General features: G+C 44.5%; 1 protein-coding gene and 2 non-coding genes across 3 annotated transcripts; 1 reads left to right on the forward strand and 2 right to left on the reverse strand.

Moving 5' to 3' along the window:
* Window positions 1-1,617: 1,617 nt before the first annotated feature.
* LOC119263145 lies at window positions 1,618-1,673 on the reverse strand. Its single transcript, XR_005130151.1, has one exon. It is a non-coding gene; the product is annotated as a U7 small nuclear RNA (small nuclear RNA).
* A 1,105-nt stretch (window positions 1,674-2,778) lies between these two features.
* On the reverse strand, window positions 2,779-2,834 carry LOC119263148. The gene has a single exon (XR_005130154.1). It is a non-coding gene; the product is annotated as a U7 small nuclear RNA (small nuclear RNA).
* A 2,011-nt stretch (window positions 2,835-4,845) lies between these two features.
* tpi1b (triosephosphate isomerase 1b) lies at window positions 4,846-12,757 on the forward strand. The gene is made up of 7 exons (XM_017706102.2): window positions 4,846-5,040; window positions 9,837-9,960; window positions 10,826-10,910; window positions 11,010-11,142; window positions 11,491-11,576; window positions 11,680-11,767; window positions 12,054-12,757. The coding sequence occupies exons 1-7, from the start codon at window positions 4,932-4,934 to the stop codon at window positions 12,170-12,172; spliced, it is 744 nt and encodes a 247-aa protein (XP_017561591.1). The 5' UTR covers window positions 4,846-4,931; the 3' UTR covers window positions 12,173-12,757.
* The last annotated feature ends 1,557 nt before the right edge of the window (window positions 12,758-14,314 follow it).

Here is a 14,314-nt window from a genome sequence, read left to right on the forward strand (position 1 = left end):
AAGTTAACAAAATTTGTCGCATCTGTGGTTTGTTCTAGCTCAGAATACAACTGGGTCCTAAACTCAGAGAAGACAAACGTAACATAAAACTCAAACTTCTTCGTGCCGTGTTTTTCTTTTTTTTTTAAACATCACGTCACTTTACATGAAAATATGAACATTCATCATCTAGACGATGAAGAACATTTCAATTTAATTCGCTCCAACAGTGTTTTGCTGCAATCTTGCGACATCCGCCGTCTGCTAGAAATCGGAGGAAGAGTTCGCTGAGAAATCCAGCCTCTTAATCGGATTTCCAGATCAGAGCATGGTGTTTACATGACCATGTGGATAATGGGATAACTGCAGAGTTCTGATTATGATCAGATTATTGTTAGTTCACAACATTCATGCCAAAATTGTCCCACAAATGTAAACATGAGGCAAAACGATATGCAGCTGTCCAGGATCTGGGCCCCATTCTGGACAACACGCCTAACATGTCAACCAACACTTACACAGGAAAGCCAGAACCGGCCCGATACATTTTCATCTACGGCATTTGGCTGACGCTCTTATCCAGAGCGACTTACAATTTGATCATTTTACACAGGGAGGCCAAGGTGGTGTTGGGAGTCTTGCCCAAGGACTCTTATTGGTATAGTGTAGGGTGTCTGGCCAGGCTGGGGATTGAACCCCAGTCTACAGGGTGGAAGGCAGAGGTGTTACCCACTACACTAACCAACCATGGTCTGCTATCTGAGGAGTGTGAGTCTGTGTGTACTGTGGATGAGTGTCTATGTGAGAAACGTGCATTGCGATATCACTTGCGGCAGTTTTTAATTTCCAGGACATTTCGCCATTCGTTTCTTACGGAAGAAACATCGTCTTTAAACAATAATTCTACAAAAACCTCGAGGAACCTGATCAGGTACAGGTCCTATAATCTCACAAAGATTTGCAATCCCACCTTTGAAAGCAGTGGGACAACGAACTACATTGGATATTAAGAACAACAAGAAAAGCAAGACTCACATGTTTAGGTGCAACAGTAGTTTGGTTTTTTTCCAAACCAGTTTACTTAAAACGCAAAACTTCCACTTAACCCATAAACTTTTGGAAGCTTCTGTGTGGACAAATCCTGCCGAACAAATACTAAAAGAGCAAATTTTCCAAAGTACTGACCTTCGGAGAAGCCCACTTAGTTCTACCTTACAGACACATCACTCATGGTGGGTGGACTCTCGCAGTGTTATGACTAACATTTCATATTTAACGTAGGTATGTATGTGTGTGCGTATGTATATATGACCACAGACCACAGACCATGCAAGGCTTTCTGGGTATGCAGACTTATTCCCCACCCCCCACATACTCTACTGAAAATGTGCTACCTTAAATACACTGCTCCCTTACATCCAATACCTCCTTAACTGCACTACCACCTTATACCCAGCAGCACCTCAAATTTACTGATACACTAAATCCAGTGCAATCCTAAAACAGCAGGAAAAAAACACCTGAACTTTCGACCGTGGAACAACAACAACAACAAAAACACAGCTAGAAGAATCAGCACTCGTTCTTCTCTAATCCAGCACAAGCAAAACTTAAATCTATCATTTAAACCATCAACAGGGGGGCTTCTTCTTTAGAAGAAACCTACTAGACAAATTCTAAAAGAGCAAATTTTCCAAAACACGAAGCCGCTGAGAAGCCTTCTTGGTTCTACGTACTGACACATCAGTCATGGTGGGCTGACTCTCTGAAACGCAGTGTTATGACGAACATTTTACATTTAATGTATACATTTTAATACATACATAATATTTTATTACTAATGACCCTTACAAGTTGAGGACAAGCTTTTATGAAGACCAGACATCATGCAAGGCCTTCTGGGTATGCAGATTCACCAGACTCCACCCACTCTACTTGGGTGTCTACGTATTGTGACACCTACACATTATACCTACAGGAGCTTTAATGAATCCCGTTCTAATTCCATATGCAGTAACATGGAGTTGGTCCCCCTTTGCAGCTCTAACAGCTTGCACTCTTCTGGGAAGCTTTCTACAAGGTTTTGGAGTGTGTTTGTGGAAATGTTTGCCGGTTCATCCAGAAGAGCATTTGTGAGGTCTCACACTGATGTTGGACGAGAGGGTCTGGCTCACAATCTCCGTTATACTTCATCCCAAAGGTGTTTGATAGGGTTGGGGTCAGGACTCTGTGAGGGCCAGTTCTTTCACACCAAACTCATCCAGCCAGGCCTTTATGGACCTTGCTTTGGTCACTGGGGCTCAGTCATGCTGGTTCTTCCCCAAACTGTTCCCACAAAGTTGGAAGCCTAGAATTGTCCAAAATGTCTTGGTTCTTCCGAAGCATTAAGACTTCTCTTCACTGGAACTAAGGGTCCTGGACCAAGCCCTGAAAAACAACCCCATAGCATCATCCCTCCTCAGCCAAACTTTACAGCTGGTGCAGTACACCCCTCCCCCACACAAACCCCCAACGCTTAAATGGTTCTTTGCATGGTGAAATGGTTCTATATAGAACATTTTTGAAAATGGTTCAGGGCTCAGACAAAATAGCAGAACCCTCTTTGGTCCTACACAGAACCTCATACATTCCCCAGCAATCTGAATATAATATTAATATCGCACTGGACCATGGGAAATGTAGTTTTTATGACATGTACTCAGTACTCATTCGATAGACATCTGTGAAATGACCTTATGACAGTCTATAACTGATAACACATACTGACACATTCAACTTTCATTAAGACCACTCAAACAGGGGGGCTTCCTCTTTAGAAGAAACCTGCTGGACAAATTCTAAAAGAGCAAATTTTCCAAAGTGCTGAGCCTCTGAGAAGCCCCTCTTAGTTCTACGTACAGACACATCAGTCACGGTGGGCGGACTCTCTCAAACGCAGTGTTAAGACTTAAAATTTAAATTTAAATGTATGCATGTATGTATTTATTTCAGTACCTAATATCTTATTGCTAAAGATCATTATAAGTCAAGGAAAAGCTTTTATAAAGACCACAGACAACGCAAGGCTTTCTGGGTATGCAGATGTATTGACCACGCCCCGCCCACTCTACTGAAAATGAGCTACCTTAAATACACCGCTCCCTTAAATCCAATGCCTACATAATTCCACTGCCACCATGAATCCACCGCTACCTTAAATTTACAGATACACTAAATGCACTGCCACCTTAAATCTGTTATTTCTGCTGTTATTGCTGTGCATTAGGCTGTGTGATTCTGCCTGTACACAGAACCTCATACATTCCCCAGCAATCTGAAGAACCATTTCACCATCCAGAGAATTTTTTAAGTATGAATGGTTCCAAATCCTTTTTGGTGCTATACAGAACCCTTTTCAAAAAGGGTCTATATAGAACCATCTACAGTACATTCCTCAACAATCGGAAAAACTTAATAATGCAAAGAACCCTTTTGTCATGCAAAGGGTTATTTGAGTGTTCGAGGTTCTATATAGAAACATTTTATTTACTGGAGAACCCTTGAAGAACCATCTTTGTGATGCACCTATTGGAAGATTTAAAACAACATGTCATTCTTATACAATATTCTATAAAGCACCGCTGGTGACATCCTGTATAAATACAAAATAATGTGTGGCCACAACTTAGAAAGCCATGGAAACGAGCTCCTAAAGCTTGGCTGCAACTTACTAAGGCATGGGAATTAAAGCATGATCTTGTTCCCAGACCTCACTAAGTCGTGGTCACGACTTAATTATCACATTCCCATGTCTTACTATGTTGGGGCCACGTATTAGGATCTTATTCCCACACGTTAACATACGGGAGCCCTGCTGGTGACATCTCATATAAAAAAATGTGTGGTCAGGCCTTGTTAATGCATGAGAACAAGATCCTAATGTGTGGCCACGACTTAAATATTTTGTTCCCATGCCTTACTAAGTCGTTTTTGTTTTTACAGGATGTCGCCAGCGGGGCTCCATAGATAATTAAGCCTTGAACACAGCTTAATAAGGCATCTCATTACCATGCCTCACTAAGTTGTGGCCACGACTTTATTATGTTGTTCCCATGCCTTACTAAGTCATGGCTATGCGTTAGGATCTCATTCCCACACGTTAATATGGTGAGACCAGACATTATTTTTATTTGTACATGTCACCAGCAGAGCACCTCAATATTTAGAACACAAGAAAGTAAAGAAAGCACGAATGAATGAATAAACGAATAAATGAATGAAGGAATAAATAAATGGATAAATGGATGAACAAATGAACGAATGAATGGATGAATGAATGAACAAATAAATGAATGGGTGAATGAACGAATGGATGGATGGATGAATGAATGAATAAATGAGTGGATGAATACATGAATGAATGAATGAATGAATGAATGGGTGGGTGAATGAATGAACGAATAAACAAGTGAATGAATGAATGAATGAGTGAATAAACGAATGAATGAGTGAGTGAATAAATGAATAAGTGAGTGAATGACTACATGAATGAATGAGTGGGTGAATGAATGAATGAATAAATCAGTGAATGAATACATGAATGGATGGACGGATGAATGAATGAATAAATGAGTGTATGCATGAATGAATGAATACATGAATGAATGCATGAATGAATGAATGAATGAATGATTGTTTGTGGTGTTTAAATGTGGTTTGTGCGTCTAGTTACTTCTTGCTGGTAATAAAAGGAATGAAGAGCTTACTGGTGGCAGGTCTGGTGTGGAGAGAAGCTCATGACTGGCCTTTCCGAAGGCGTCTCGGTGAAAACCAATGAAGCTCTATGGAGGTGGAGCCCCGGCCACGCGGTATATAAACCCCCATCAGGGCCACTAACGCCGCTTTCTCTCCCAGCAGGGTAACCGAGCAGATCCGGCCAGGCGAGCAGCGCAGCCAGACCCCCTTCAGCAACCATGACCAGGAAATTCTTCGTCGGTGGAAACTGGAAGATGAACGGGGACAAGAAAAGTCTCGGCGAACTCATCAACACCCTGAACAGCGCCAAGATCAGCGGAGACGTGGGTGAGGCAGAAATAAACCAGTTTCTCCTCTTTTCTCCTCCTTTTCTGCTCGTTAACAGACTGTAAATACGCGTCAAGGTGGCTTTCGCTTCGATTTAATGCTATAATCACCTACTCTTGCGAAACGCATCCTCTGATGGGGCTGAATCTGAACTCTCCGTTCCACCTTAAATGGCGCAGCAGTTCCCGTATTCTCAGGCGCCAGAATACCACAGCTGGCCCATTTAAGGTGGAACGGAAAGTTCCAGTAAGAAGTGCAGCATTGAGGGAAATGTGCACAGCCTATATTGAAGATAACTCTTTGGTTTTCACAGTAATGTCGGAACAGCCCTGTTAAGGCAGGTCTAAAGACTTGGGCTTGGAAAAGGTGTGAAAAATGGCGAAATTTCGTTTAAGAAGAGGCGAGTCGCTGCTTTAATGAGCAGAAAGCGCCTTTTGGCCGTTAGCAGTCAGTCTGTAAGCCATGTTGCGGGTTACTGCGAGCCTTTCAGTGCCATTTCGTGCGTCTTTAAACCTCAATATAACCAAATATTTGGGCAAATTAACTGGCTGTCAGGCTAAAGCAGGTTAGCATACATGCCAAGGTCGTGTGTCCTCCAGTCTGCGGCCCCGACTCTAAATCAGTCCAACTCCCATTCAAATTGGTTCCGTTTACTTTTAACGCTGGCTGTACGTTTTTACGAAAACTATGAATTCATCGGAAAGACATATGAGCTTCTGTGTAGCTCTGGGGGATTTATATATATATATAATTTTTTTTTTTTTTTTTGCTGGAGTGCAGCTCTCAGTGGATGTGTGTTTCCCAGCACGTAGCCTCATAGCGCGCTCACGCCTGTCAAAATAGGAACAGAGACGAAGGCGGTGTCTCAAATCGCTTCTTGCGCCCTATATAGTGCACTAGTCAGGTCGCGTAAAAGCAGCGTATACACCAAAGTAGTCTACTAGAAAGCTCAGTGTGCTCCACCTGATGCAGTGTGCAACAATTAGTCCGCAGTTTCCGTGTAGAAACCGCAGTTTTATGACTCACGTAGTGCCCTACGTAGGGAGCAGGGAGCCATTTGGGATTCGGCCCATCGTGTCTCAACGTGACTTCCATTTTCAGCGAATTTAAAACTTTCCGTTAGTCTGCATGGCATCAAAATCTGAAGAAAAAGGTTTATTTTAAAAAAATCTTTTTTAAAAATGCCACAGTTTGATGTGGTATGTAAACTAGAGCTTGGCTGTATTACAATGTTACCGCAATAAGTTACTACATATAGATTTTTACAACAGTGTCACCATATTCATCTCATCTGATCAGTCAGAACAAAGTGCCTCTAAAAAAAAAAAAAAAAAAAAATCAAAAACTATGAATCCAATGATTATATTCAACATTTTACATGCTGTGCTACACTAAATCCAATCAAATAGGACTAATGCTCAGAAAAGCAGTTGGGTAATGATTTAATTTATCCACCAATTCTACCTGTGGCAGTTTAGCTCCGCCCCCTTACACTGAAGTTATAAGGAGTGTTTCAGCACAGGCTGCTATTCTTAAAGGTACAGTAACAGAAACGGCCTGTTGAATTCTACAACATTAAGAGAAGTCGGAAGTAAATTTTGAAAGACAAGTGCTTTGGGGTTTATAGTTAAGAGGAGGTCGCTTGCTGGCTAACTCTTCAACTAAGGCTGGCGCAAACAGATGTATTTAATAGCCTGTAGATCAGGATTGATTGACGCCACAGGGATTCCCTGTTGTAACTTGAGGGGAGGGACTAAACCATGAAATTGACGCAAAATGGTCAGTTCTGTCAAACTGATGAGGCCGAGGAGGGCAGCAAACATGAAGGCCCAGAATGACCATTCAAACGAATTATCGTCCACTAGCAAAACAACAAAAATGGGCTCATTTTAATGAAGATGCTGAGGTAAAATTACACTAAACCAACTTTAAATGCACTTCCCCACCAACCTTCATATTCATAAGCTGTAATGCACTGATTTGATCACCGAGTTGCCAGCAGCTGTTTCTATTATTAATGAGAGTCTGGTCAGTTAGGAGAGCTCTGTGGACTTTGAATGGCCAAAGTTCAACCTGCTTTCATAGCTCAGTGAAGTGAGGAGAGATTTTAGTTGCACGATGTGGACAAAATATCACTCTGTAATCCTACTGCTACAATAATATTGCTAATGGTAGCTGTGATGTGCTTTGCGATGTATGAAAACGCCGTCTGATGTGGTGATTATACGTCGACCTGCGTTATTTTGGCCCAGATCAATTAGGGGTGGGATCCTAGGCCCAAGCCTAGACTAAAGTACTTCTAATGAGAGCTCAGAGTGAGTGAGACGGGTGTTAATCTATGTCCGGAAAACTGGGCCATAATGTAGTTTGTGGGATCACAAACACCCAGGTTCTTCAGAAGTCTCGGCGAAACTCAACTGGAACATCTGAGGTCGGTCAGTTTTCCAGTAGAACCTGATACAAAGAGCTGATTTGCATATCGCAGCCTCCTTTGACAAAATATGGCCAGTAGGGCTTTTTATTTATTTATTTATTTATTTATATAGCTGCAGTTTTTATTACAGAATGTGACCCACAATGTTGTCTTGGGTTTACTCTAATAACGCAGAGCTTATAAACTGCCTGTGGATGGGTTCGACCAATCAGAAGCTACAGAACACCCATTTGCTGTATATGTGACATCACAACCATCACGACTGACCGGTACTCTGGACTCAGATTTCAAGCTTTATACAGAGCGGAAAAAAACTCTGTGGCTCTTTTAGGCCAAAAAAAAAGCTTGGAAATTAATTTATAGAAAATCGTTGTTTTTATGTTGTAATCGCAATTAGGACCTCATCTCCGGATCGTTCAGCCCTGAGATGGGCAAGAACTGAAGCCTCAAGCGAGACGTGCTGCGAAGTGGAAACTGACTCTGAGCCCCTCACTCTCCGACCTTTATCCCCCTCAGGGTCGCGTTCGGCCGTGATCCTTGTAGAATGCAGAGGACCTTTTCTCCGATGACCTTGGACCTTTTGACAGCGAAGGCTAGGATGCATGACCTTTACAGTAGAGCGGGCGTCTGGGTTTAATTTAGATCGCCTTTACCCAGAATAGCCCTGTGAATGCCACCCTCCCAAAGCCAGAGTGCTGAGGTCAGTGTAGACAGTCTATAGTTACGTCTGAACAATAAGGACTCCTGGTGCGGTGCTGTTACCAGTTTAGCTGGTTCGGTGCTAAACTGCCTGCTCTGGCTTATTTGTGCAGTTTATAACACCATTCGCCGTGTTGCAGCGCTGCGGGAGATGCTTCTTGCCTATAAGGCTCTACAGCAGTTAACGACACTTCACTGTGCACATTACTCTACAGTGTCGGAGTTGGTGGTGTCTGTGCTGTTAGACGACCTCACGCCACTCGGTGCCGTCTGCAAATGCAGCCAGTCTCTCGTTTGTCGTAACTAGATATACTTTTATACTTCTGTCTAGATTTAGATCTGTTTTCTATTTATCTGCATAGTTTATGTAAGTTTGTGTAATTATGTCTTGTTACTGAAACACTGCAACTTCCCTCCGGGATCCTTCCTTCCTCCCTTCCGCGCTCGCTTCCTTCCTTCCTCCCTCCCTTCCGCGCTCGCTTCCTTCCTTCCTCCCTCCCTTCCGCGCTCGCTTCCTTCCTTCCTCCCTCCCTTCCGCGCTCGCTTCCTTCCTTCCTCCCTCCCTTCCGCGCTCGCTTCCTTCCTTCCTCCCTCCCTTCCGCGCTCGCTTCCTTCCTCCCTCCCTCCCTTCCGCGCTCGCTTCCTTCCTCCCTCCCTCCCTTCCGCGCTCGCTCGCTTCCTTCCTTCCTCCCTCCCTTCCGCGCTCGCTTCCTTCCTCCCTCCCTCCCTTCCGCGCTCGCTCGCTTCCTTCCTTCCTCCCTCCCTTCCGCGCTCGCTCGCTTCCTTCCTTCCTCCCTCCCTTCCGCGCTCGCTCGCTTCCTTCCTTCCTCCCTCCCTTCCGCGCTCGCTTCCTTCCTTCCTCCCTCCCTCCCTTCCGCGCTCGCTCGCTTCCTTCCTTCCTCCCTCCCTTCCGCGCTCGCTTCCTTCCTTCCTTCCTCCCTCCCTTTCGCGCTCGCTTCCTTCCTTCCTCCCTCCCTTCCGCGCTCGCTTCCTTCCTTCCTCCCTCCCTTCCGCGCTCGCTTCCTTCCTTCCACACAGAATTCAAGCTAGAGCGAATTAAATTTGCCCTGCTTTCCACAGCGGTACCTCCCATTTCTCTGCTTATATATGCTTTATAACTTAAGCATAAGCGTGATGTCATCCAGTGCATTACAGTCTGGTTCCTACCGCCGCCACTGTGAAACCACTCTGAATGACTGTCTACATCGTAACCACTGAATTATGCAGAAATATGATTCAGGAGGTCCACTGGGCCGCTTTCTGTCTAGCACATGATGTCTGGCAGTAGAAAGGTATTTGCTACATTTGTGCAAATCGCACAAGTAACAGCTACGAGGGAGAAATGTGACTTTTATTTTGACGCCTATAACAACCGGCTATTGTATGATTTCATTAGACTTCTCACCGCTGACTACTTCGTATTAAAGGAATGGCCAACGTGCTGGGCTGGCATAGCTTATGATGAATGGATGTTCGGTATCCGTCCCGTAGGATGGTGTCCTTGGCATAATGCTAATTGGTGGCCCTATGACTTCATTCACTGTGTGGAACTATTCCTCCAAGCTGTGGTCACTGCAGCATGGAAATAATGCTGTAATGGGCCTAAATGGACTCGTATAAACCGAGCTGGACAGGCTTTCTTACCAAGGCTCGTCTTTTCCAGAGGTGGTGTGTGGGGCTCCTTCCATTTACCTGGACTTCGCCAGGTCCAAGCTTGATGCCAAGATCGGTGTGGCTGCACAGAACTGCTACAAGGTCGCCAAGGGTGCCTTCACCGGAGAGATCAGGTACTTTCCTCGTGTGCCTCACTCCCCTGTCCATACTGTTTTTGTGATGTCACAAACACGTTACCATGGCGAGTCAAACACAAGGCCTGTGAAATTTCTCATTCTGTTAATATTAACTGATGTCCCAATGTGCCGGACTACAATCTCCAGCATGCACTGCAATATGGGACAGTGGTTACACCACAATTCCACTACACCAGTCTCAACACCAAACACACTGGCCATGTTTCCGCAGCAGCCCTTGGGTTCACTATTAAAAATGATGGTTCTTCACAGGTTCTGTAGTAAACGGTTCTGTAAAGAACCATGTACGATCAGAGAACCCCTCGTGTCATTAATGTCCTTAAATGGCTAAATGTTCAGTTGTTACAATGTCAATGCTGTAACAATACAAGAACCCATTTTGGTGATGTATAGAACCCGTTTCAAAGAGGTTCTATATAGAACCATATAAAACACTCTCCATCAATCTGAAGAACTCTTTTTCAGGGGTCTTTGAGGTCTCATGGTTCAGAACCATTTTCTTTAGTAAAGAACCACTGAAGAACCTTTCACTACAGTAACCAAATCTACTAAAACTTTTAATATGAAATATTAAAACTATAATATAAATATAACGCATCTGTCCCCCCCCCCCCCCCCCCCGTGTCTCTCACCTCTCTCCTTCTGTCTCCGTCTCGCTCTCTTCCTCTCTCTCACCCCCACCCCCCCCTCCCATCTGTCTGTCTCCCACCCCTCTCCATCTGTCTGTCTCCACCGTGTGCCCCCTGTCTCACCTCTCTGTCGGTCCTCACTTCTCTCTCTGTCGGTCTGTTTCCCCCCTGTCTCTCTCCCCTCTCCCCCCCCCCCCCCCTCTCTCCCCCAGCCCTGCGATGATTAAGGACTGTGGCGTGGGGTGGGTGATCCTGGGACACTCTGAGCGGCGTCACGTGTTCGGAGAGAGTGATGAGGTCAGGCATGATTAACTCTGTGATTGCACGACGTGTTGCGACGGTGCAGTGAAGGTTTCAGTTTCAGCCTCTTCAACTTGTCTGTGCTGGTTCTCGCAGCTGATTGGTCAGAAGGTGGCTCACGCTCTGGAGAGTGGTCTGGGTGTGATCGCCTGTATCGGAGAGAAGCTGGACGAGAGGGAGGCCGGCATCACTGAGAAGGTCGTCTTCGAGCAGACCAAAGTCATCGCAGGTAAATGACCACTGGCTGTACTGAACTCCAGCTACACTCCGATTTTGGGCCAAACTATCACGAAGACATTAATCTGCTTATTAAAGTGGAAATATTCTTCATGGTGTTTTGCGGTGAAATTGTTCTTTGTAGAAAAGACTCTTCAGTGGTGGTGATGGGAACCAGGGGGTCACCATGACGACACAAATACAGCCATTTTATTTATGTGGCATGTTGATGGTAAAAGTGATGAATTTGGGGGACTGTTTTGCCTCAGTGTTCTGCCTGTACAGCTACACAGTGGAGCTTAAAACCATCAAACACCTCAGACATCCAGCAGTGTATTCATAACTTCCACTTGTGTTCTAGATAACGTTAAGGACTGGAGTAAAGTGGTGCTCGCTTACGAGCCTGTCTGGGCCATCGGCACTGGCAAAACTGCATCTCCACAGCAGGTACGAGTTCCATCACAAACACCTGACTCACAGTTTAACACGTTATACCTACAGATCTTCTCCAGTTTGATTGAGGTACTGATCGTTTCCTGTTCTCCTCTAGGCTCAGGAGGTGCATGACAAGCTGAGGCAGTGGATAAAGGCCAACGTCTCTGAGGCTGTGGCTAGCTCTGTTAGGATCATCTACGGAGGTGAGGACCGGTTCCTTTGCACTGGTTTTAGCAAGCTTGTCTCCTGGGTTTGTCAGACACTAGAGGGCGCTCCAGTGTGAGCCCAAAATGAATGGGATATTATGTAGCTTCTGTTTTTAATCCAATTTAAAATCTACTCATTTCTAACACACCAGCACTCCACTCGCCCCCTTTCATTGAGCACTCTGTTGTGCAGTCATGCGTTTAATGTAATAAGAGAAATAAGAAGTGTCCAGGCTCCTCCTAAACTGGCTCTTGTAAAACCTCTTTAACGTTGGCCTTTTAGGTTCCGTCACTGGGGCAACCTGCAAGGAGCTGGCGTCCCAGAAAGACGTGGACGGCTTCCTGGTTGGCGGCGCTTCACTGAAGCCAGAGTTCGTCGAAATCATCAACGCAAAAGCATAAAAGAACCTCCCAGACGGAACGACTGAGGCCAACCGCACCCGTCTCTCCCAACCATCCTGCTCCTAACTCCAAGCACTTGGACCCCATTCGAACTTTCATTTTTCCAAAGTGGTCTTGTGATGCTGTTGCATCGTTGTAATTTTCTTCGTTTTGTGTTGTCGTTGAAGGAGATCGACAGTAAATGGCACTTGGTGAAGGTAGTATCACTGAAGGGAAGTACTGTGTGAGCGGTTCCGTTACTGACCCTCCACAAGATAAACTACTTGCGTTAGACTAACCAGCACAGGGCGCAAAGGCCTCGCCTTTACTTGAACATTGTTTACCGACCCCTTTTTGTGTATACGGTTTCAACTCCGACAAAAAGCCAATCGCTTGAGTGTCTTTATTTTGTTTTCCTTAAGTCTGTGCAGTTTTCCATTACTGTAGTTCTGCGTCTTGCCTGTTTAATTTAATACTGTCTCAGCCGCTTTCTGGCCACAGAGGCTAGAGGTTGTTCTTTACATGTCAATCATGGTGTCCCGGCCAATGGTGGTAAAAGGTAAAGACAAGTAGGAACGTTCTAATAAATGTTGGAGTAGAACATGACTGTTCTGGAGCCTGTGGTCCATTTATTGGTCAGATCAAAAGGGAGAAAACGTGAACTGATGTTGACGGATTCCACGTCTCAAATCTCTCGATTATGGCTCAACGTTTCCCAACAAGGAACGATCTTGGCTTTATTTTTCCAAGAAACCTCAGTGTTTGGAGGAGATTAACTCTGAAGATTAAGGATCTTTAAATTTATGCTGCATTCTTAACGATGGTTCTTCTGTAAGAGGAATGTTTCTATAAAGCACTGGAAGTTCAAGGTAGAACCCTTTGCCTGGTGAAACTGTTCTTCAGAGCGATGGGGTTCTGCTGTTGTTGCAAGCTTGATGTCATGACAACAGAAGAACCCTTTTTGGTGCAATTATAGAACCATGTACAACACATTCTCCACCAATTGGAGGAACCACTTCACCAGGCAAAGAACCCTTCAAGCATGTAAAGGGTTCTGAGTGTGCATGGTTCCATATAGAACTACTTAATTTATTACAGAACCCTTGTAATCCCTAAACTGTGCTGGACTCCAGCCGTCAGGTTTTACGTCCCTGAAAGGTGGTTCAAGTGTTCTTTAATGGTTCTATATAAAGCCATGAACACTCAAAAGAACCATTTGCATGCTGAGGGTTTTTCTGCTAGGGTGCAGCTGAAACCTTTTTGCAAAGGTATCTAGCACCAAAAGTTTAATAGAACCTTTTTTTTGGTGCTGGGTAGAACTTTTTATAAAGGTTCCTATATAGAATCTACAACACTCTCCAATAACCTCAAGTCCTTTCACAATGCAAGGAACCTTTTAATCACACCAGGGGTCACTTTAGTGTCAACGGTTCTACACCGAACCACAGCCTTTACTCAACAGTTCAATAACCACTTATTGAACTGGTTCTTCACCAGATAGAGTTCTACCTACAAGCTTCAAATTATGTTGGTTCTTTAAAAAAAAGTTGTACATAATCAAGCACCTCATTCACCAGAACGGTTCTCTAGCTGGTCCTTGCTCAATCCTCATGCATTGCAAGTTGGATAGGAGCAAAAATATGAATCCTCTGAGAACCAGCATGAGGAGCACTGCTCTAAAGCAGAACCAGTTTGCTGTGAAGAACATCTGAAGAACCATCTTTGAGCTGACAAACTCCACACCCATCCAGGACTTATTCATTCCTATTTATTATTCTCAAGAGAAAGTACAGTATGTACAGTTCTGAATATACAAAGGTCAGATCACAGATCCTAACGGGACCCGAGGCTCAGGGCCGACATTAGGACGTTAAAGAGTTTAGAGCTGGAAGAGAAGCCGGAGGGGCAAAGCCGCTGCTGTGGGAATACTTACGACCCAGCACAGACATCACAACCAGTACATATCCATCATATAAAACACGGAGGAGGAGGAGAGGGAAGAGAGTGAGAGGGTGGAAGGGAGGACAGAAGGAGAGAAAGAAGAGGAGAAAGAGAAAAGAATGAAAACTAGGCTAGTGAACTCAATGACGAGTGAAGGAGAGGAGAAGGGGTCAAATTAAAGAACTAAAAAACGAACGGTACTAAAGAAACGAAGAGAAAGCA

Source organism: Pygocentrus nattereri, chromosome 3 (assembly GCF_015220715.1).
Source record: "Pygocentrus nattereri isolate fPygNat1 chromosome 3, fPygNat1.pri, whole genome shotgun sequence".
NCBI classification, from domain to species: Eukaryota; Metazoa; Chordata; class Actinopteri; order Characiformes; family Serrasalmidae; genus Pygocentrus; species Pygocentrus nattereri.

Coding starts and splice junctions, on each gene's coding strand:
- tpi1b (XM_017706102.2), top strand. CDS start 4,932: ATGACCAGGAAATTCTTCGTCGGTGGAAACTGGAAGATGAACGGGGAC. Junction 9,961..10,825: donor GCCTTCACCGGAGAGATCAG/GTACTTTCCTCG, acceptor TCTCTCCCCCAG/CCCTGCGATGATTAAGGACT. Junction 11,768..12,053: donor TGTTAGGATCATCTACGGAG/GTGAGGACCGGT, acceptor TTGGCCTTTTAG/GTTCCGTCACTGGGGCAACC.